Here is a 24,712-nt window from a genome sequence, read left to right on the forward strand (position 1 = left end):
TGGCTTGACAATTTTTGTTCTAGTCTTTATATTTGCCTTCAATTTTTCTTCCAAATTTTATTTGCAAGAAACATTATTAAGAATTTCATCTTAAAATACCATTTAAGAGAACTGCTTGAAAATAAGCACCAAATTTTATTATCCATGGGACCAACAGCTCTACAAATTACTACTAAAAATTTGAACAGCAGCTGCTAACCAAAACAAGCTAAACAGCCGAGACGTACTTGTTACATTTCAATTACAATCAGTTGTTAGTTTCAACCAACCATAATATATGAATTATGCAAGTAATTTCTTATGGGGACATTTCTCCCGGAAAACACAAATTGACTGTATTAAAGCGATTTAGGTGTTCGTTGGCATTAGCCATTGCCAATAACAAGAGTTTATGGTCTTTGAAGCAAGAATAAACATTTTGCTTAAGCGAGGCTTAACCTGATTGACAAAATCAGGTGTAAACTAAGCCCCACGCAAAAGAAGAGACACTTACCCACGGGGAAGTTAGTAATCTTTAAGAATACATGTTTTGGTGTGATTGAGTTTGAGCATTACAGATAAACTCATTCAGAGAGAAATGAAGAAACTTCAGCAAGAACTGTGCCAAGGGAAAATGTTGGTCAGACTGCAAGAAGAATGTCCAACCATGATGAAAAGATGTTATAAGAATGCTTAAGTTACATTTTTTTATCCCTGGTATCTACACTAGCTATCTGATTTTGCACCAATATCAGATAACATATCCATACAATATAGAAAGACACAGAATATATTTGACATCATAACCAGAATTTTCTTTTAATTCAAATCTTTAACATACCCATTCCATTATTTTCTACAATAAATTAGAGTTAAACATAAAGTGATAGTGGGAAAATCTCTTCTATACTGGAACTATTAGTGCCAAGTAAATTTAGAACAAACTGATTCATGAAAACAAGTCATTTGAAACTGAACAGAAAATGTCTTCTCTTTCAAAAAAAAGGCAAGTAGAAGTAAATTGCAGCCAATCATCTTCTATATATGAACAGTATTTACAGAACTTAGAGTTCATCGTTGGGAAAAAATAAACAAATATAACATTAGGGGCATCAGGGGTTAATTTTTTTTTAAATCATCTTATCTTGACAATTTGGTCAAGCTTGAAAATAGTGCACTCCAAGCTGAAGCATTTTCTCTGTATCTTCGCAGCAAATACATATGAACGCTCTTGAAAACTGCTCTAAACAAAATATCGCTTAGTTTTGATTTTGTAGGAAAGAATGCTATAATTTTTACAAAAACAATGAATGAAGAAATATATAGCCCTTTAATAAATAGAATCATTTCCGTCTGTTGCTGGCACTTGGGCTACACTGCTCTTATCAAAAAAAATCATCTACAGTGAATTCCTTTCTGTTGCATCTGTTTTCCTTACATATTTAGAGCATGCACCATATTTCCTTCTCTAATACACTCAGTATTTCCACCACAGCATCTCCAGCCTGATTATTTTGACATGCAATACATTTGCCTCTCATTCCTGACAGTGTCAATATCTTCTTAGTTGTTGAAAACATTTTCCCATGCCAAACCTTCTGAAACAAACAAGTACTAAGCTATTAAGCAGCTTGTCGGTCTCTGCTCTCTCAAAAAGTTTTTGCCCCATGGTCCCAGATGTGCCAGTTACTATGTATAACCAGATTTTAAACCAATAGGAAAATTGACCGGTGAATCATCACCACTTTCTAAGTCGCCAACTGACGTATCTTGCACTTGGGCTGCATACTGCAAGTTCCAGAGCACATCCTCCATTGAAGGACGAGATACTGGATCCTTTGAAAGACATTTACCAGTGATTTCTATGACTGTTGCAAGTGACTCATCAATGCTTGTTCTTAAAATAATAGGATCAACTATCTGGCTTCTAGTCTCGCAGTCGCTCATTATATTCATCTGCAAATAAAACATGGTGCAATCTGAAAGAAGAATCCTCGACTTTGTACACAGAATTTGCAATGTTGGTTGCAAACATCCAAAATAGGAAAAAAATCATTTAAACCATAGGGAGAAAGAACTAAGAAAAATGTACAAAAAAAGAAAATATCTTCAGCATCAATACATACAGCTAAGATAGATAAAATGTTGGTTGTTTTTTATTCAACAGATGAAATCTGAATACATGTTCCATCAAGTCTTGTGGAACATTTTTTAATGGATATTAACAAATCATTTCATGCTTTAAGTACAAATTCAGAATGTAAAAATTCTAAGGATGAAAGCGCCTACCAGCTCTTGAATTTTATCTGTTTCTTGATTTGGCAGAATAGGTGGCCTCCCAATAATGGTCTCTAGTAGAATGAGACCAAAGTTGTATATATCACCCTTGTCAAGAAATTTTTTCCTGTGAGACAAACAAAAATAGGTATTTCATCACAAAAATGTTTAATTGATAAAAATGTGTGAATTTAATTTGTTGATCAATCACTAAGCCATCCATTGTAGCATATTTTCAAATAAACGAGGATTGTGGATACGATAATTTTGAATTTTTTGAACAGACATTTTTTTTTACATGTCAAAGTTTTGATTTATTAAAAGACTTCTTGAAAACAACGTGTGTCATTCACGAACTATATAAATTTCTCCCTCTTTTTCCCAATTACATGAAATTATCAACAATTTTTTTCTTTAAATATAAAGTGTGTAGTCGTCTTTGTGCACGAGCTAGACTTGTGAATGTATTTAAACAAATGATACATCAATATTGTAATGAAAATTTAAATGGATACCTCCCCAGTTAATGGGGATGGGGGAGTTGAGTCTCAGCTGAAAAGGACCCCCACTGAATGGAAGCCTCCACAATACGGTTGGTATAAATTAAATTTTGGCAGGCTTCCAAGGGAAACCTAGGAGATTCCGGAGTGGGATGTATGATTAGAGATTGGCTAGGCCAGGTGGTCTGCAGAGATTCAAAACCTTTGCTATAGGGGATGAACAACACCGTGGAGTTCCTTGGCAAAATAATGGACTGAAGCTGTGTTTTGAAACAAAAGATAGAGAAGCTCGAAATTGACGGAGATTCTACCATTGTCATTAATGAGCTAAGAAGTAAGTCTGACAAATTGCAACCCTTTGAGGTAGGACGAAAATCCAAGTTACTGGTTTATTCCATTTCCTGGTTTCCATTCTATGCTTTTATACTAATTTTGTAGTTTGCTCAAAAATAAATAAATATGTGGTTTATTTTTTCTGCAATTGTTTTTTGGTTAAAAAAAAAGGAAAAAAAAAAAATTTATAAGCCCATCGTTTGGGTACATGCCACAGCCTATTTAAAAAGTTTGTGGTTCTTAAAAAGGTCATGGCCTTTTCTTATGTGGGGTGTGGTCTTGATGCAGGGCATCCACGTGGAGGGAGCCCCAAATTTGAATTTCAAATTTCTGACCAGCTCTTAATTTTGTTAGTAGTGGGGAGTTTTTAAGATTACCCTGACATCCCCAGAGTAATGGAATCCCCCGTAAGACTCTAAAATTAGTAAATGTGATTCTACGGGAGGAGTGTGAGGTTAATTTCTTTTTTTTTTTGGAGTTTTTGAGTGGTTTTGAGGCGTGTGCGTAGCATTTCCGAGAGGGCAACAGTATTTGGAGTTGATTTTCGGTTTTGGGGAGTGCAGGGTTCTGAAAAAAAATAAAAGGAAAGAATTTCCAGATTTTGGGAAAAAGGGGAAGAGAAGCTGGAAGTTGTTTTGTTTTGGGGATTTTAAGGGTTGGAATATGGCATTGCTGTTGCAGGTCTAAGGACAGCCATAGATTGGATTTGAATGTTGATATGAGAAGCCTATTGACGAATCTCTTTGTCATGTAAACTTATTTCATATTGCAACAACAAATTCACTGGTTTTGCTGCATCAGTTTGGTGTTCATTCAAGCTTATTTTTCAAAATTAGGAATCAGATTTGCATAAGTGTGAAGTGTGCTGCAGGTGTTTGTTAAGGGGTGTTGTGTTGCAGCTTATTACATCAGGCCTTTAAGCCCGTCACCACCATCCTGCCCTCATGGCACTTTTGTAAGGTCTATGCACCCTCTAAAAGTGCCACCCTCCATTTGCACTCTGCTTGTGTCTCATTGCACGACAACTTTACCTAGCCTTTTTGGCTTATATGGCACCAACAATTTAGTAGTTTTACAAGCTGTGGCTACTTGAAGTTAGCAGATTTTTCTATATTTGGTGGTGGTGTTATTTTGGCAGAGCTTTTGGCTGTGTTTCTAAGTTAATTGGGGTTCTAGGTGGCTCTTCAAGCATTGTGCAAGGAAACGAGTGTAACATTTGCTCAAATATCCAATTTCCAACTTCTTATGGGCATTGAAATGCTCTTTCCAAGCTCTGCAGTTGGATAATATTTGTTTCTGCCTAATTCTAATAAGGGTAATTTTAATTTCAGTTTGAAACTCTCTTGTATATGCATTGTAACTGATGCATTGCATATTTTGTACTCCATGAACTGACTTAAAGCTCCAAATTTGGGGGTGTACTCTTGTTTTGCATTGCTGGTTTGGTCTCTGCTTGATTGATTTGAGGAGTTAATCATGGTTATCAAAAACCATCTCATTGTTATCAAAATGGATAGACGGAATTGTAAGTCTTGGTGAGATAGTATCCTGAAGAATTTTAAGTGGCTTCCCATCTCTATAGACTGGTTCTTAAACCCACTTCTTTTTGGCGAAAAATTGTATGGAGAGATTAGATTGAACATGTCTCAAGATTGACTTCCATTATGTCTTATCCCTCAAGGCAAAGGAAATGATAGAAAGGAAGGGTGATACCTATCTTGGAAACACCTGCCAACTGTCAACAGGGAAAAAGATAATTTTAAAATCTTCTAACACCTAGCATCTTGGGAAGGAGATTTCCTAGCAAAGGAGGAAGGCCTGCGGGGCTTAGTTACCAGAAACGAGAAACGAGAAACGCAACCGCAACGGCAACGTGACGAGAAACGGAATATTTAAAGGTTGCATATAAGAAACGTGTATATATATATATATATATATAAAATTATAAAAAATTATTTTACATAAATGAAAAAACATGGAGTTTTATATATATTTTCATTAAAAAAATTTATTTCACATAAATAAAAAATATGAAGTTAAAGTTTCTAAAATAAAAAACAATAGATATATACGCATGCAAGTTTAAAACATGACATAGAAAACTATAATCTGCATCTACTAGTTAGTCCAAAGTTAAGCCATGAAACATGCAATTTCACATGCCAAAAAAAATCAGTATGTCAATGTTAAATCAATAAAAAACAATTACTTTACTGTCAAATCTGTTTAAAACATTTACTTTACTATCAAACCTGTTAAAAACAATTACTTTACCATTTAAAACATTTACTTTACTGTTAAAAACAATTACTTTACCCCACTTATAATGGAAAACAATTATTTGACTGACAAATCAAAACAATGGAAAACATATTACAAACAAATTTCGCTGCAGAAACGGCCGTTAGAAACGAGAAACGCATTTCTCCTGTTGAAACGCGAAACGACGGGAGACCGTCGCGTTTCTGGCAACTAAGCTGCGGGGTAATAAAAAAAGGAAAGGTAGAGATTATGGTATTACTTTTTGGAGAAAAGAACAGCAACGGGAGGAAGGAGGCAGGCTGCATGTGTTTGGGAAGTAGCTGATCTCTGCATTTTCTTATAGAGGTCTGCAATATGGTTTGTTGTAATGTCCCCAAATTGGGATGTACCTGTTTTTGACCAAAATTAACAATTCCAACAATATAATTTACTTACCATTGGCTTTCTAAAGCTAACTCATTAAAGTTATTGAGTTCGAGAGTTATTGAACAATTAACATCATAAGGGATGAAGAATAAATTTGCTATTAAGCCCTAAACCCTAGCTTATTACCATAATCAACCATTGTAGAATCGGTAAGGAAAACCTCGAAAGGGCACCTGGAGACTGTTCAGCCCAAGAGCACGGTGCATCCAACTATAACAGCCCGCCCCTTGGCCCACAAGTAGCAGGAGCATCCCACTAATACAGTTCCATCACTTGGAGTGGCCTACTTAATTCAAGGGAGCCGGTCTACTGCCTCTCCCTTACTTATTTCCTTCCATTCTACATATGATTGCTCGTGTGAATAAGTAAAGGGTAAATTTCATTAAATTGAAGAACACAATAAATTGACAAGACTTATTAATATCATAGACAAAATATAATAAAGAACATAGATGTCTAACCATATTGCATACAACTATGCATACACATCAAACATACCAGCCTAAGTCAAAATTCTGCTTTTGATTGCTATATATATTATATTTCCAATCTGATCTGATTTCCTTTTTTATCTTCTTCGATTGTCTTGTATGATGTCTCTTTTATTTTTCACACACAAATTCTGATCTAGACTTCTGTAGATCTGCTTTTAATATTCTGATTTCTCAATGCCCAGCTTGCTTTCAAATTTTCCACTTTTGTCTCTTAAATACCTTACTCATGCCTCTTCACCAGAGAGGTGCTCTTTCACTTAGGTTCTTTATAGGTATCTTTGTCCGTATATTTTTCCAATTCATTTACCAAATTGGATCATCCTGCAACCTCCAGTACAAGTCATCCTACAATATTCATTTCAGGATGAGGCCATGGGACTTATCAATATGCTAGGCTCACATGTTTAGTTCAAACACAGATATGGCATATCGTTGGAACTTAGAGCCCTTATATTGTAGTTGCATCTATGCAGTTTAAACTTTGAAATACATCAGGTACAGGTATATAAGTGGCAGTTGCATGCTTGTCACATATAGCATCTTTTGTATATCAAGCTCCACAGAGCTAACTCCATATGCAAATGACTTGTAAGAATGCCAATCCATAGAATTATTAACAAGTTGCCATGGCATATATGCAATTTAAACTTTCAGATATGACAGGAATATAGATTACATTTGAAGTGATGTCACACATTGCATCTTACATATACAAGTTGCTTTCAAGAATGCCAGTCCATAGAATCATTACCAACTTGCCATCTCCAATATTGGGGGCTTCACACTTGCTACGATCTTTCTATCACTCATTGTTTACCTTTAATAGAAGAGAGAAGCAAAGTTTGCTTTGTTCTATATCAAAATGTATTGGAGAATAGAGATAACATCTTCACCTGTTCTCCTTTACAAATTTGAAGTCCACCAGAAATATTGTCTTTCACACTGAAATGCAATTTTCATTCTGATCTTCTGGTTCAATTTTGTTAGTAGAGATGAAGTCTTCCTAACATACTGAAGTTATCAAATCTGGAATTCTAGGTGATAAATTGAAATTTGATCTTTAGGATTTCTTTGAGCTGAACCACCTGAATATTCAATTACATGCAGCAATGTCATTTCTTTCTCCATAAATATCTCTCTACTGCGAGACTCCCTTGTAAAAGTTCAAAAATGTTTAAAGGGCAGATTCCTTGGTAGAGGATGATTTCCTTTATTCTTCTTTCATTATGAAGGAAGTTGGGTGTTCACTTTAACATGGCTTAACGATAACTGCACGTCTATACCAATCTGGACCATCTCCTTTGATTGCATTTCCACAAGTTAGAACCAATATACAGACAATGGAAACCAATGAACATCAGAATAGCCCACTATAAGCTTGGATGATAACATTTATAAGTCAACTTTTTAATTGAAAGAAAAAGTAGAGCAATGGGATATTAGCTTTTTTTCAATTGAAAAAGAGAGTAGCATTCAATAAATACAGGATGAAGGCAAGTTTTGAAGTGACACCATAGCAGTCCATAATTTTAGAGTTAAACAGAACAAAAGCAACAGTTCTCTGAATTTTCTTATGCTGCACTTGTATTATCCAAACATTGATGTACGAAAATATATTCCAATAGTGTTCAGTGGGTTGGACTTTGTTTTTATTCATTGAAATTACAACCCTTCTCCTTTGTAACCATATCACATATGACAAAAATAAAGTTTATACTATAAGCTTTAAGAGGAAACAACTACACCAATACTGGGACTTACTTGCCTAAAGAACAGAGCACATCCATATTAATGACTGGGTTGATTCTTTGGATTTTCTTTATTTATCCCAAAATATAGGGGGTTCTTGAAAAATATTGACATTCCTTTATGAAATCAAATATTATAATTGCATGTCAGAGGGTATAGGTGGATTGGCAAGGTTTGGTTTACGTCTGAGCTTCATCACTCAGTCAAAACTGACAGCTACAAAGCTCGAACAATGCATTAGGTGAATGGAAAAAAACCCTCTTATGGGCTTTCACAAGAGGCTCACAAATGCTATAAATCTGGTTCATTTTGCTCAAGTCTGGAGTCCTTAGTTTGCTCTTTTGAAGGAAAATAAGCAAAATCTGCAAAAAACAGGCCTTCCTAACTTCCACGCTTAAAATTAACTCAAACATGGGGTGACACTGGTAGTACAACAATCAATCCTTCTCAGAATCATTGCTCCAGTTAAGGGTTATTCTACTTATAAAATCTTGGCTCCAGTTGTACTGATTATGCAAAATTGCAAACCATAAGGAGCCATGCTACGAAGAGTCTTATGGGGATCTTGGACATAATTTTATGTGATACAAAATTACAAATACAATTAACTGCATGAATATGCAGTGTGACTTATTAGATGAAAGCAGCACAAGGAATTGTAGTACATACATACTAATAATAATAGTTCACAAACTTATACTTGACTTGCATTTGGTAGACAAAAAAATTTCGACCCAATCAGAACTTGGCAAAACTCACCAACTTAAAAAGATAATTTCCATGCAAAATACATCTACAAAACGTATCAAATGAGATTGGTGGGAGTCAAGAGGCAGCGTCCCTGTCTTGTTCCCTGCTGCTAATACAAGGCCAGGTCAAGGGGCAGAGCCCCTGCCACCAACCCTAAATGGTGGCTGTCAAAACCACACAAAGCTTCATGGCACACGACATTATAATAATTTTTATATAGGCAAAAAACCATGTTTTTTCAGTGTTTATGCCACATTTTGGTGCTTTTTGTCACATATGGTGCATATGAAATGAGTCAACCTGTCAGCCTCACCACAAAATTTGCAAAAAAGTCCAAGAAAACTCACCAGGAAACTTGATGAGTAAATTTCACCTAAACTCAGATTCAGAAAAAAACAGCTTGTACTCGGCAACTCACCAAGTTGTCGAACTATGCTATTAATAACAATCAATTTAGAGCCAACACTTAACATTCTAAAACATTTGACTGTTAAATTGTACCTGCTTTTAATTTCTGCTTCTTTGTGCACCAAATTATAGCTTTCTGTTTTGACCTGAAAATGGTCAGTCTTTCTAATCAGCTGCAGTTATCCACTTGTCTCATAAATATGAAGCTGTAATATATACCAGAAAATTAAAACAGGAAAAAGCTTTCATAGCTAGCCATGAGATAGCATTCAGCCATTGTTTTAACATAAAAGCTTTACATCGTCAAACTCACCTCAAGATCATCTGTACCTTCTGCAAGTATTGGCAAGTTATAGCCCTTCAACTTTGAAACCCGATTTTGGTCTAACAGAACATTTGTGATTTTCAAGTTGTTATGGAAAATTCCAGGCACCACCCCTGTATGCAAAAAATGGACACCCCTTGCCACTCCAATTGCAGCAGCTAGCCTTTGCGGCCAGCTTAGCACTTCCTCAGTCAACTGACCTGAAAAATCAAGTCATAAACTCACAGATAAGATATGCTGAAAGGAATTCAGAAAGCATGCACTAAATGTTTAGCCGTGCTTACCTGAAAGATTGCTCCGCAATGTCCCATTAGGTACATATTCAAAGATGAGAAATATTCTCTTCACAGTCAATCCATCATGTTCATAGTCAATACAATGTCCAAGGAGACTGACCAAATGACGGTGTCTTAACTTTGAAAGCAGCTCCAAGTGAATCTTCAAATTTCGAATAGTGTATCTCCACTCAAATTTCAAACATCTAATGACAGCAAAAGTTCCATCTTCCAACCTACCCCTGTATAGCTGGAATTGCCATGAACAATATTTCATATTCAGTCAGAAAAACAGATGCGGCTACAAAGCATCAGTATAGAAATGAATAATGAAAAATGTTAGTTGTTTTTTATACTACTAGAACAATGTAGACATTGTCAGCATTTATCACAATTTTCATTACAGTTATTTGATGGTTTGAGCATATGTGTGATGCCTCTCTTGTTGACACTTAACTCTCTCATACTCAAAATCCAATATGTTTTTTACTGTTACTGCTTCATGCATTGAGTATGCTCTTTATGATGTTTGAGTTCCCCTCAATTAGGTGCAGATACTCAAGAAAAGAATCGCATGATGATGGCAAACTAAGCATTACTAAAGCAACTAAATGCTACTAGTTGATCACCAAGATCCTTCAAACGCAAATGATAGTCAAAAAACAGATCCTTCTCGCAACTTGGTGGAAAACAAGAGATTTTTTAAATACAATGCCCTCCCAGCTTCTGATGCTTGACACTTTGATTTCAGATTCCCATGAAGTGAGCTATTGTAGCATTTCTAACCTCTGGCACTAACGCATTGGAAACAGGCAATTTCAGAAGCATTACTAAAGCAACTAATTGCTACTAGTTGATCACAGAGATCCCTCAACCACAAATGATAGTCAAAAAAGAGATCCTTCTTGCAACTTGGTGGAAAACAAGAGATTTTTTTAAAAACAATGCCATCCCAGCTTCTGATGCTTGACACTTTGATTTCAGATTCCCATAATGCGAAGCCATTGTAGCATTTCTAACCTCTGGCACTAATGCATTGGCAACAGGCAATTTTAGAAGCATTAAGGCTTCCTTATTCCTTTTGTCATGGTCCTCTGGATTTTCTTCAGGTTGCACCTCCTCGTGCAATGCAATTTGATCAAGATCAAGATATCCACAAATGATGAGTATTTTGTAAATATTGACACTTTGATTTCAGAGTCCCATAATGTGAAGCTATTGCAGCATTTATAACCTCTGGCACTAATGCATTGGTAACAGGCAACTTTAGAAGCATTAAGGCTTCCTTATTCCTTTTGTCATAGTCCTCTGGATTATCTTCAGGTTGCACCTCCTTGTGTAATACAATTTGATCAAGATCACGATATCCACAAATGGTGAGTATTTTGTGAATATAGACTATAATTCTTTTCATTCAACTTTCGAGAGTCAGGCAAAAGACAGGTTTGGATAATTGCCATATCAGGACATTATCACTCCAGATTTACAAAAACAATTAAATCAGGAGATCTGTTAAAGCTGGAACAAAACCACTTTACACTGATGTTTTAGAATCCACTAAAGACAACGTGGCAAGTTTTCTAGAGAAAATCCCTCACAATTTGAAAGATATTAAATGGACAATATTTTTCAGATAAATTACCATAGCAATTAAAACTGGAGATTCATTAGAGCTGGAACAAAATCACATTATAGGATATTTTAGACTCCCCAAACACAATGTGGCATGTTTCTAGGAGGAAATTCCTCACAATTAGATTAACAATATCTTTGCAAGAAAATTACGGAAACAATTAAAACAGGACTCTTGGAAATGCTGGAAAAAACTAATTTACAGGAACATGTAATATATTAATACTCATAATGTGGCGAAGTTATAGGTAAAAATACCCTCCCAATCAAAAGATATGAAATTAACCTCTCCCCAAATAGATTTAAGGCAAATAACATTAATACGTTTTATAAAACAATACACTTTAATTAACATATATAACCTTTTGCCTAAATTTTTATAGAAAGAACCTTTGAGCACACAAGCTACTTATGCAGTGCTTCCACACCACAGAGTTCTACATAGCACTGGTTTTGTGCTCTACTCCTTATACCTACAGGCTTCACTCTCTCAGCACTTTGAGCTAACAATTACGTATAGGAGTAGAAGGAGATCCAAATTATTTGCTTCTTCTTGCTATTAGCAATGTGTGTGCTTCACTAATTGTATATGGTTAGAAATGCGATATGGTTGTACCTCCTCCTCTTGCTTTGATACAATGTTAATTTTCTGAAAGATCCTCGCACAAGTGTGCCTCGCTGAAGGAATATTTTCTCCCTTACATAGTGGGATTTCACACTTAAAAACCACAACAAGACTCTTTCCTTCACAAGCTCTTCAATAGAAAGGCTTTAATAGTGTATTTTCATTATATTCTTGAGCTGATGAATATTACATTGTAGAAAGGCTTATTATATAAGCCGAAGAATGAGACAAATGATCCTATAATTTAGGAGCAAACTCCCCACAGCCTACAACCAAAGTGAAACAACTTACAACAATTTGCTAATGATAGCACAAAAATAACAAATACATAAAACTACACACACACATATATATATCCCATACTGCTGAGATATATCCTATAATGCTAACATTAATCTTATAGGCTTGGCCATGCACTAGCCTTTGTCTTGTGAATTTTGTTTTACTTTTGAAGGTTTTAAACTAGATATTGGGGTTTAACATGATGTTAGACACGTCAAGAAACATTTGCCTTCATCAATGTCAAGTTTGGAGTCAAATGGGATCCACTTGGATTCATTTAGGCTCTTCCCCTACTTAATTCGCTTATTTTTAATAAAGGGGTGAACACATCACTGGAAAAAGGGATGAACTACAACCATGAGTGGTATACAACTTTTTTGAAAAAAGTTTCCTAAAGCAAGGTTGATCTATGGGGTTCACCTTGACTTTTTATCTGTTTGGTTTAAAGTGCTTGTGTGTTCTTGACATCCTTTTTTTGAGATCAAGGTGTTCTTGTGCTACTAACTGTGCTTAGTGAGTTTCTAGAAAACCTAAGTGAGATATCACGTCTCCCTTGCAACCAACCACTAGTGGCTTGCTTGAGAGGATTTTTGGATGTTTTGAATCCATTCTTTGGGCGTTTGTTTGTGGGTTTGGATGTGGGAAAGGTGTACTATAGCTTGTGCTTTAGTCTTTTTCCAGCCTCTTCTTTTGTTCGTGTTTATGACGAGAGTTGAGCATTCTATCATCAATCATGAGGAGACTCCATCTCCTCTATCCATCATGTGGTGTTATTCCATGATAATCATGTACGTCTTCTGCTAATGTGATTTTGTTTGATGTTTTTTGACTTTGTGTTGTCTTGGACTTGGATCTCTTAATGGTGTTCTACAATTTGAATTAACACACCTAATTGATGCTTTTTTCTTATGAACAAGAATACTTAATTTTCAGATTTGCATACAAATTTCAGATTTCCATATTGTGATAGCATACCTTTGTTGTCCCAACAATGTGAGTATGAGATTGTGACATATACAGGTAACAACTATAAAGTGAAAAACTTGTGAACTCGTGTTTTGTCCATTAATGTCCCAATGTAAAAGTTGGAGCATTACATCAAGTGTATTGTAACTGTTGATTATCGAATAATACATTGAGTTCCTTTGGAGTGTAAGTTTTTCTCAAGAAAAGATTTCCCCAAATAATCATTGTATTATAGCTCAGTTATCAATTCGCTCAGAAAAAGTGCAATGTCCCTTTAAGGAAATGCCTAAAAATATCCTAGCTATGGATCTCGGTTCTTAGTGTAGAGGTTAAGAGAGAGTACCTTAGCCTCTGCTGTGGTCAAAACTTGCTGTGAGTTCAATCTGCTTTCTTTGATGCTCTTCTTCTTAGTGTAGAGGTTAAGAGAGAGTACCTTATATGAAAGAATTCATTCTACACATAATAAATTAGCAAACTGTGGTAATCAGATGAACTGCTGAATATTTAATATCTTATAAAATCCAATCTGAATCCTTCGATTCGTATTTCATGTCTTTTTGTGCCTGTAAATTGATAACACTTCTGATCTGATCTGATCGATGGTGATTTCCCTAGATGCTTTTGATTCCTTTTCTTTCTATCTTTCAATGAGAGGGAGAGATCACACCTCTTCATCATGTATGCCCCTTGGCAAGAGACCCACCCTTTCACCATTAGCACCCTTTGAAAGAGTGCAACTCTTAATTATTTATGTCCTTTGAAAGGGACACAACCTTTTCACAATCGGATGTGCACTTATTTAAATCAGATCTGCACTTTTATTTTCAAATTCTCCCCCCTTCGAATGAGTTCTCTTCTCCCTTTTATACCTCATATTTGGGAAAGTCACAACTTATCATTTCATGCCTTTTGACCATTAATTTAATTATATTTAGTTATATTCTTTTATATTTTAATTTTAATTTTATTTTAATTTTATTATTCTTATTTATTATTAAATTCTATTATCAGAGTTGGGACATTACAAAAAGCTTCAGGTCCGGTTCAGTTCAAACCTAGTGCAGGCATGGGTCCGGTCCCCTGTCGATCCAAATAGGGTTCCACCCACGGGCAATGGATCCGGCCTAGATGGACCCAAGCGAACCAGGGATGCATTTTGCTCACTCTCTCACCTTTCCACTGATTTTGATCATGATTTGTTGTCAATGAAGAGAATGGAATTTGATTTATTTGTCCGTTGTAGACAATGGAAACACTTTCTTCCTTCACAATCTGGCTTCTTCACAATGGAAAAGGATCTTGTTCTTCATTACTGAATCTGCAGCATATACATCTGAGAGCCACACATTTGTCCATGGTATCGATTTCCCAAGAATGTTGTCCAAGCCTCCAAAAAATCCAAATCAAAGATGAAGAATATTTAATGGAAATTGAAACACTGAGCAGCACTCAAATAAATTTCTTTCAAAGGCTGCAAGATCCTGAAAAATATAAGGGGCATTCAGGCTGCTGTGAATGTCCAACAGCTAAGCTTAATATATATTTTATTTATCTATTAATAATAAATATTAATAAATTAATTATATATATATGGACGAACTCAATCCCAAAAAAAAATTGACAGAACCGGAACTGTTCACAAATCGAACCTGAACCCAAACCGGATATCTTAGTGTTACAGTGTATTGCTTTTATGTTTATTTCATTGTAACTATTTGATCATTTTTTTTTAATTTTTTTTTGCACATACCTCCTGTCATAGATTAATGTAGGAAGTATATTCCACTCAGCTATTTCCTTTCAGGTTAAACCATGAGGAACAAGATGTTTCATGCTGCAAAGAAAAGGTTGTAAGGATTACATTCAGGTCGCAAATAAGAATGGTAGAACAATTAACGATAGGCAGTGGTGCAAATGGAATCCTAAAAATCAGCAGTCTGACTGCCAATCAGCTCCACAATCTGCTATTACCTGTAGACTTCGTAGGAATAAATTTAGGAGTTGACTGTTCTGCTTTGAACTGTTGCAAAGTAGTCAATTTAGGAGTTGAATTAGGTGATGAATTTAAATTTTTACTACTGATTGCTCTCCATAGTCCATGTAGGAGGTAATTTAGGAGTTAATTCTTCAGTTTATCAGTTCTAACTGGTTGCTTGGTAGTATACGTAGGAAGGTCTTTAAAATTTAGTTACTGAATAAAAAAGGATGGCTGTTAATTTAGCAGCCAGTTTTTGGAAGAGATGTAATTTCTGATTTTAAAATAATGAATAAAGATTTTCAGAAAAGTGTTTTCAAGGTGTTTGCAGTCCTGTTATGTTTGTTCTTTTCTTTCCTCTGTATAGTTATATAGGGTAGGTGATTACTAATCTTGTAGGTTCTGAGAAATTTTTTTGCATCAGGCAGTTCTAACTGGTAAAGAGGAAATCGTATTAGAGTGGTTAGGCATTCAATAAGTAACCATAGCTGCAGTGTGCTATAATGGCATTCATTAAGTGGATATTGCACAAGACTTCAAGGCTGCTAGGGATTATCTTGAGTCAAGGGTAGGAGTGTCACTGGACAGTGTGTGTCAAGTGTTGAAAGTTTACAACGTCAACATAAGCATAGATTTTGAGGGTATAAAATGACACAAGATTGTCATTTCTTCTCGAGTCACAACGAATTAACCATATTGAACTTAGCTAACTGAAACATATCATGACGCAAAATTATGACAATATAGTTTGTGTTTATTCTAAAAACAAAGAGATCAAGAATGAAAAACCCAAGACAGATCAACACAAATTGCACATGGAATCATAGCATAGTGAGCTTAGCAACATCTTTCTAGATCTCACCGCTTGGCATTTTGTTACCCATGCACCCAGGTTTGCATGTTGATTAAGTTCACATCAAGACTCAATCAGGCTATTTGAGCCTATTTCTAGTTCTATAATTGATCAAACTGCCAACCCAATTACTAAATAATTTGGATTGCATCTGATATACACATTAAAGGGGACTGTTAGACAATATTAGATATCTTTAGAAATTTGTTAGGAGGTTGCACTAGTATTGCAACAAAAAGGTTATTTGAGAAGGTTGTTCATAGTGTGTTTGTGCTATTCTCGTGGTTATCAATACAGGTAAGGGGACTGTTAGACAATATTAGATATCTTTAGAAATTTGTTAGGAGGTTGCACTCGTATTGCAACAAATAGGTTATTTGAGAAGGTTGTTCATATTGTGTTTGTGCTATTCTTGTGGTTATCAATACAGGTAGTCTTATAATGTGAGACATGGCCCGTCAAATAAATTCTATATTTAATAGCAATAATCAGCACTAGCAACAAGATCATTAGAAACTGTTAAACAAAGATATTGGGTTGGGAATGCAAAGCTTTTAAATTTGCATTTCTTTATGTTTACATTTTTTGCTTAACTGCCATCCAAAATATCTTTAGGAATGACTTTACGTTTTAAAATTGTGAATCATGATGCTTTGAAATTGAGTAGTAAACATCCAGTCTTCCTAAATCAACAAGCACAAAAGAAATTACTAACTTCTTAAGGTTCGGGAGATTTTGGAATTTATTTGACGTCTAGGGTAGTCACCTGCTCCTATCATACCAAATTATATTCCCAATTCTGAAGAAGCAAACTTCTATTTGTATACTTGACTAGGACATTAACAAAAAGTTCAATGATAAAAAATTTCGTAAAGAGACGACTATATATAGAATATTTGCTTTGTCTTTTAAAGATACTTTATATTTTTCTTTCTATGTTTTCTCATTGCCACCATATGCAAATTTATATAGCAGGATATCTTTACGAAAATCGAGTACCATAACTTGTTAACTCCAGATGAAAGCTTCAAAATCTTCTAGTTTTACTGCCAAACACAGCCTAGCTGCATGAAAGTGTAGTTTTGGCTTACTGACAAACTAACATGTTCCAATATCTAGGCTTCTTTTTATGGGATTTTCCCCATGTTGGAGCATTTTAATACTCATTTCTTCAATGACCTTATTCCATGGGTAGGCATTTCTTAATGAATTATTAACTCATATACATCAGTGACTAGGGAAAAAGTCCCCCATCAAGGGATGATTAATAAAAGGTGTGTCAAGTTAGCAGCATCATGGAAATCACCTCCTATGGGTTTTTCAAACTCAATTGTAATGGCACATCTAGGGTTCCAGGGTTGGCTGGAGCTGGAGCCCTGGTTTGCTCTCCTTCAGAGAAGTTCGTTAGAGGCAGATCAATCTTTCTGGATCACAGATTCAGTAATGAGACGGAGGTTGGGAATCTTCTTTAAGGTGTCAAGATTGCTGCCTCATTGGGTTGCAGGAAGTTGATTGTTGAGGGTATTTACCAGGTGATTATCACAGGTTTAAGAAAAGGGGCTATTAAGGATTGCAAGCTAAATAATATTCTTTTAGAGGCATGTCTTCTTTGTATACATTTCAAGTAATTCTTCTTCCTTCATTACTTCGGGGAGCACCACAGAGTGCCAGACCTATTGGCCATTGCAGACATTATACTCCTAACTTTGATCCCCTCCTATGGAGCATGGTTAAGTCTTATTGGACTGGCAAAGGGGAATGCTTTAAGCTTGGGATTGAGGTCATAATCCCTGCATGAAAATGTAATCATATTATATTAAGGTGCAACGATCCCTGCATGTCTTATTTTATTTTGGCTGGCAATAGCTTGCATTTGAGGTGCCCGTTCCAGTTAGGCAAATGTGATGGGTGTTTTATTGTCACGGAACAGGGTATTTCCTTTGTTTTTTAAATTTGCAGGTGATGCAATTCAGACTTCTGGAACCTGCAAGTTAGTCTCAATATATACTTTGTTCTGCCTTACCATTAAGAATAAAGGCAATTTCAACAGCAGAGAATTGTTAAGGCACAAGTACATCCTCTCAATAACCAAAAGAAGTAAATATTTAGTAGTTCATATATTATTTAATTAACTGGAAAGTTGCAGAATGCCTAAACATTGAAAAACTATTGCATTGGACTTGATGGTGCTGCCTTGGCTCTGGTTCTCCTCAAAAAATACCACAGGACTCTTCTTCCTGCATTTCTCCCTATGAAGGTGATGCCTCTGATTGGCAACTGCACAATAACTTTGTGACCCCAGATGTCCACACCCTGAAATTCTCAATTTTATCAAGTTGATTCTAGGGCAAGATGTGCTGAGGAATTTGGGTGTCCTCAAAACCAGGGCCTCCATTTTGGCCAACTTCAAGGGTAAATTGGATGCTTATGCTCTTTATATAATGGTCAAGAAGTGGATATTGAATGGGGTTCTGCCTTCCGCAGAGAATATTATTCTGGGCAACAGCTTGGAGGAAGGTTTTGTCGATACTGATGAAGCTCCAGCAGAATAAAGAGGAAATTACTGTTCTGCGCAGGGAGATCCAAATAGTATTTTCTCAAAAAGAGGAACTGACCTTGTTATGTTATCTGGCTTTGTATGTGATGGGTTGCATGTTATTCTTCATGATGGTTGTTAGAAGTTTCCTGTTTGTTTACTCTTCCAGCTATCTCCAAAGATGGCTTAATTTTTGCTGAGAAACACACCTTTTAGAGCCAAAGGTTCAAGTTGTAGCAAGTTCTGATGCCAAGGGAAGTGCAGACAACGATGTTGGGGATTATGAGAATCCTTTTATCATACACCTGCTGGTGGTGCTTTAGAGCCATTTGCTTATCACGGATGAATAGGCCCTTGGTTTTCATTTGTTGCTTGATTTTATGGATGGTTATCCCAAGGTGGTGTAGATTTTGGTGAAAAGCTTTGTTTTGTCCTTTCATGGGGTCTTTTAGTGCGCAATCTGGCTCTACTCCTGCCAATAAAAAAGTTTTTCTATGTTCAGTTGGTGGCTGTTAGTGGCTATTTATGATGTTCCAATTTACTTGGGGTTTTAATCTGTATAGATTTTTATCTACTTTAGTAGGTGAGGGCCCCTATAGAACCATCAACTTACCAATCAAAAAACAATTGTAAGGCAAAGGGACCCACAAAGCACACAAACACTGATTTGCATTAGCAATTTATGAAATAATAAAAATTGAAACATATTTCCAAAGCAGTTTGTATGGCAGTACTTGCAATACTCTAGCTAGACTATATCAAATGTACTAGCCATGACTGGCTGGATGACGTTACTTACAATAAGAAACCTCAATGTTCTACCTAGCAAAGTTTGAAACTGCTGCATGCTTTTTCTACTAAAGAGACATTTTTGGCTTGCATCTAACCCTTATGGCACATTCTCAATAGCATATCAAAATTTAGGTAGGAAGATATAAACCATCTTAGTTCTTTACTAATTTACAGTGTACACAAACTAGATAGCATAGAAAGATAAAAATATAAGTCTTCGACTCCACTGAGGCACTTTTCGTGAGAATAACATGTGGTTAGCCTCATGCTGAACCATCTAGACTTATCTGACTTTGTTGGTAAACCAATGTTACCTCCATTCATCCCACATTTCAGCAAGAATCTATTTTGCCAGATAATTGCAGGCATAGAAATTAAACATGTCATACTCTCGAAGGAAATCTTGGTGAAAGTTTAAGAATGGCAAAGGGTATTATCATATTGCTATATAACTTAGTTACAAACATTCAAAAAGAAATATCCAAACAGAGAGGACAATGAGTCACATTGCCGGAAGCTCATATCTCTAGATAATATGAATTATAACCATTAAGATTGTGTATATCTGGAAACAAAGGCATGCCACTGAGAGAGACCATACCTTTCCATGAGAACCTTCACCAATCAGAAAGGAGGGACTGAAGTTATGGGTTGCTTCTTCAAGCTCTTCCATAGCAAAGGGTCGGTACTGTGGGAGACCCAGTGCACCCAGTCTCATTGTTTGAGATATATATCCTTTCATAAAAGATAAAATTAGTTAAAGGAAATCCACATAAGTTTCTCTATTCTACAAAATTCTTTATTGTTATTCCAAATATAACTAGAATTTGGTAATGTGAAAATATTGTAATATTCTTATTTCTTGCCACTCAAAAGAGATACATATTGAGAGGTGGTGTTAAGCTAAAAAAATTCCAAGTATTGACTGAAAACTAATGTGCCAACTTTCATTATATTCCGATTAATTAATGATGATGGGAAGAGAAATTGAAGTGTTTCAAGAAAGTAATCCTACTCCTAGACTCGAAGGCAATATAATACACAACTGATGACAGGATCTATGCCTGCCCTCTTTTGTGACTCTAGCATTTCTCATTAAACCCTAACCATTCCAAGCAACCAAACAACAAATCATACATACTCAGTCGATGAACTAAGTTCAATTGGACATTTGTATTCCTTACATAAATTTCCTTGAGAAGATGTAAAGGATAAAAAGAAAAGCAAAGGAGATAGAGCTTACTTGCATTAGCTAGCAGATCCGAGGAGAAGCCTGTAGAAACATTTTTTGCTACTAATCTTCTTGGTGGCTTCATTGTTAGTTTTTTGCGCTCTGCCTTTCTAAGTAGCACTAACAAAAGAAGTCCCAATACCGCAAAAATTCCCACAATACCACCAATAATGCCCAATACAATAGCTACAGTTACAGTTCTTGATTCTTTCTTCGACTTTTGTGGATGAACACCAGTTGCAGTTGCAGCATTTTTGCAAAATGACTCTGGGTGCTGATACTGCAACTTAGTCGATAAGCAATTCTGGGAAAAATTAACAGTTCTCTTTTGGCTTACCAGTGAAGCAAGACACGAGGGCAAGTTTCCAGTTAAAAAATTAGAAGATAGATCCACAAAACTGAGCCCGCTGTTGCAAGTGAGATTCTGAGGAAGTGTTCCAGTGAATGTATTTGAGGCAAAATTCAATACCTGAATGCTTGGCAAAGAAAACAGATAAGATGGAGGTAACCCTATCAGGTCATTAAAAGACAGGTCAAGCTGCTGCAATTGATTAAACGATTCAAGATCTGTAGGAATATGAAACCTAAAACTATTTTTCCTCAATATAATGATCACAAGTTTCTTTCCAAGAGTGGGGAACAACGGTCCAAGACTATTGTCTTGCAAATCAAGTTCTTGCAGGTTTATCAAGCTGCTCAAGTCCGGCAAGTCTCCAGATAACTGATTTCCAGAAAAGTGCAACACTCTGAGGGTTTGCAGTGTACTCAGGGAAGAGGGCAGAGCACCACTGAAAAAGTTGTTCTTAAAGCTCAAGGAGGTTAAACTAGGAAAGGCACTCAACCAGTCAGGCACAGTGCCGTTGAACATGTTATCGTCCAAAATTAAGGTGTGGAGGTTCCTCAGAAGAGAAAGCTCCTGCGGGATGTTTCCATAGAAATAGTTTGAACTTACGTTCAGTATGTCAAGGGAGGACAGACGACCTATTTTGCCTGGCAGAGGACCCCACAATCCCAGAGACACCAGAGACAGAACTTTGAGACTTGAAAGCTTGTAGAGGGTAGTCATAAATGAATCTAATGAAAAAGCTGAAGATAAAGTCTTGTTTGAAACAAAGAACTTACCATTTTCGCCTTTTAAATGAGAGCCTTTGTCACCAACAATTCTCAGTTGGGTTATGGTGTCCTCATAACAGACAATGGTTATAGAAGGAGAAGGGGTCAGGTTACAGAAATCTGTACTGTTACTCCAGGCTTTCAATGCACTGGGGTACTCCAGGAGCATTTGAATCCTCAGTAAGGTCTGGACTTGAGAGGACTGGAACTGATGGGAAGCGGGAAGGAGAAACAAAAAGACGAACAGAACCGTCACTATCCATTTGAAACATACGAACAAAGGTTTATTTCTTTTGTCCTTTGCCATTAATGTGACCTGGGAAATGCATAGGCATGAGTTTCTTTTATCTCATATTGATATTACAAACAGGCCTGTTTGGTCAGACCTACACCCAGAACTCCCTAAATCCTTCAGTGCCAAACCAGACCTTCAGCCGCTGTACGGCTTCTTTGAAAACACTGTTAAACTAATCCAACTCTGGGGCAACAAGCCCAAGTTCCGTCTGCTCTTACTGATTGTCCGTATCATAAAGCCACTTGGATTAAGCAGCTCAACATTTAACCCAGGCCCAATGCCCAACTAGTACTACCGAACACATGAATGAATCAAGTAGATGGCGATAATACAATGAAAGCCATACATATAGATCTCAGAATACGAATCTGAAGCCTTTGCTGCTCAAAAACATCAAGAGCCTTCAGGTAAACAAAAGCTAGTCTATCTTCGTGTGAACCAAAGGCTGATAAGTCGTAATGGGCCTGGTTTAGGGAATCCATGTCACAAGAAGTGACTTGGAAAAGGACCGTTCTCCAAAGCTAACTCGAATTAAATTAGTTCTTTTAACTGTAAAAATTGCCATGTTGGCCTTCCCTAATTACAAACTGGTCCCCGTGAAAAGTCTAGTTTTCTATTCTCTCTATTTGCTTTTTTCCAAGCATTTCCATCTTGAACTACCGACAGCCAGCAATGAAAATTCTTATGGTGCAAGCTAACTGCTTTTTTAATTTGAAAAAGTTGCAGCCCAACTAATCCAAGTTCAAATATACCATTTACAATACATTACTGCAAAATTAAAGTGTGATGTAGACATTAATAATAATGTGCACAAGATAGGAATGTGCAAGCGGCAAAGCTTATGTTCGATGTATTCTTCGCATCAATCATTTGGAGGGAGGGAAAAACATGTGAATATTATCATGATCAGTCCTGTTTTTCTCATCAATCAACCAATAATAATTGACTTGAATGCGAAGACTTTGATACATGTATAGTGAACGGCGTTGCACAGGTAACCAAACGTGTAAGGTGCAGATTCATTCCATAGAGCTCGGAGTGTTGTCCCGTACAATATTCCTGACAGGAATTTTGAGCCACTCTATGGGCAATGCTGTAGTAAAGTACTTGATGCTATTGCTTTTTTCGTTTTTTAAATTTGGCATGCAATGAAGTAACGTTCACTCTGGTTTATAATTCCCCTTCCTTTTTAGTAGTTATCATTTGTTTGCAATTTAAACCTTTTCTTCCCATTTTAAGTCCGGGTATGGAAGCAAATTGTTATAGAGCACTGTTCATTATACCAAAAATCACACCAAACTATGATATCGTCTAAAAGGGTTGAGCATGGGCGAGAGAAATATGGAATATAATTATATTTGAAAATTATTTTTTTAATGGAGGATTGTTCATCCTCTTCGTTAAATGAGATGAGGATAGTCATACCATCACATTTGTCAAGGGTACAATCCCAACCTCATCCTTATGATGTTGGAGTCTTACACTTCACAAGACTTGATCTCCATGGGCTCATTAACAACCTTTCAACTTCACCAAAGACCGAGGGTTCATTGACAAAAAAAATGTTTATGTTATTGTTTTCTAGATTCGATTGTGTAACTATTTTTGCATCAACATTTCAGATAACAATCTATGAACCATCATTGCGATGAGAGAGTCCATAAGCAAAACATTTTAGTTGTCTTATATTTATAAGAAAGCATTTAATAATTGGACTTGTTTAAATAGTTGTGAGTGTATTTGTCATATTTAAGAAAGGGGATGTGATGTCGATAGTTATATTTTTGGGTATTAGATGTGATGGAGAGACATGTTCTTGGATATTTGAGTATAGGAGTTTCTCATTATGACAATTCTCTATTGTTGGTGGTTTCTTACTTATTCAATCTTGAGCTCTAATTCTCTCATCATTACATAGATAGACTGCTTTTTAAATTAAATGTGTTACTATTAAAATGTAAACATATCAATAAACACATAATAAAGTGTCATTCGTCATCATCTAATTAGTTGTTTTAGTTCAACTTGACACATGTGAGTAATATATAAAAATATGTACAACAACTCATCTTTTCATAGTAAAAAGACAAATAATGGTTAGCAAAATCTTATTCTACATGGAATGTGAGTCAATCTAATTCATTGCACATAAACTTACATATTAAAATACTATGTTATTAGAATTAAATATTATATTGAATAGTTTGATTTTGTACTTATTATGTGATTGTTTTGTCTAAACACATAAAACAAGATTGTCAACATCATATTAAGCCTTTGAAATTAAATGCATGCTTAATTAAAAAATTAAAATATATTAATGCACAAATTCTAATCTTAAACCAAGTCCAGTTTAATTCTTCAATTAACAATATTAATTTTTAACTTGTCATTTCTAATAAAAAAAAAATTAATTCCAAGCAATTAATGTCTTTTGTTGATGCCTCATCTACCAATAATTGAAGTCTCTACAAGAACATGAATATCAACATCGTATTGAGTCTTTGAAATTAAAGACATGCTTGATAATTTAAAACACGAGATTAGTGCACAACTTTTGATCTTAAAGGATGTCCAAATTAGTTTTTCAATTAACAATATACTTTTTAGCTTGTCGTGTTTAAAAAACTTAAT

The 24,712-nt window shown here is 35.7% G+C and overlaps 1 protein-coding gene across 2 annotated transcripts; it reads right to left on the bottom strand.

The window, feature by feature from the left end:
- Positions 1-1,000: 1,000 nt before the first annotated feature.
- Positions 1,001-22,788, bottom strand: LOC131067296 (probable inactive leucine-rich repeat receptor-like protein kinase At3g03770). Of its 2 annotated transcripts, XM_058002256.2 has the most exons (7): positions 20,683-22,780; positions 20,041-20,174; positions 9,788-10,028; positions 9,492-9,703; positions 9,272-9,324; positions 2,269-2,383; positions 1,001-1,935 (listed from the first exon to the last, which is right to left on the bottom strand). In XM_058002256.2, exons 1-7 carry the CDS (start codon positions 22,088-22,090, stop codon positions 1,669-1,671), a joined length of 2,430 nt encoding a protein of 809 aa, XP_057858239.2. In that variant the 5' UTR covers positions 22,091-22,780; the 3' UTR covers positions 1,001-1,668. The 2 variants fall into 2 exon arrangements, with proteins under 2 accessions (XP_057858239.2, XP_059063467.1); XM_059207484.1 differs by lacking the exons at positions 1,001-1,935; positions 2,269-2,383 and having other exon boundaries at positions 9,289-9,384; positions 20,683-22,788.
- Between the last annotated feature and the right edge of the window lie 1,924 nt (positions 22,789-24,712).

This window comes from Cryptomeria japonica, chromosome 6, assembly GCF_030272615.1.
Source record: "Cryptomeria japonica chromosome 6, Sugi_1.0, whole genome shotgun sequence".
Lineage (NCBI taxonomy): Eukaryota > Viridiplantae > Streptophyta > Pinopsida > Cupressales > Cupressaceae > Cryptomeria > Cryptomeria japonica.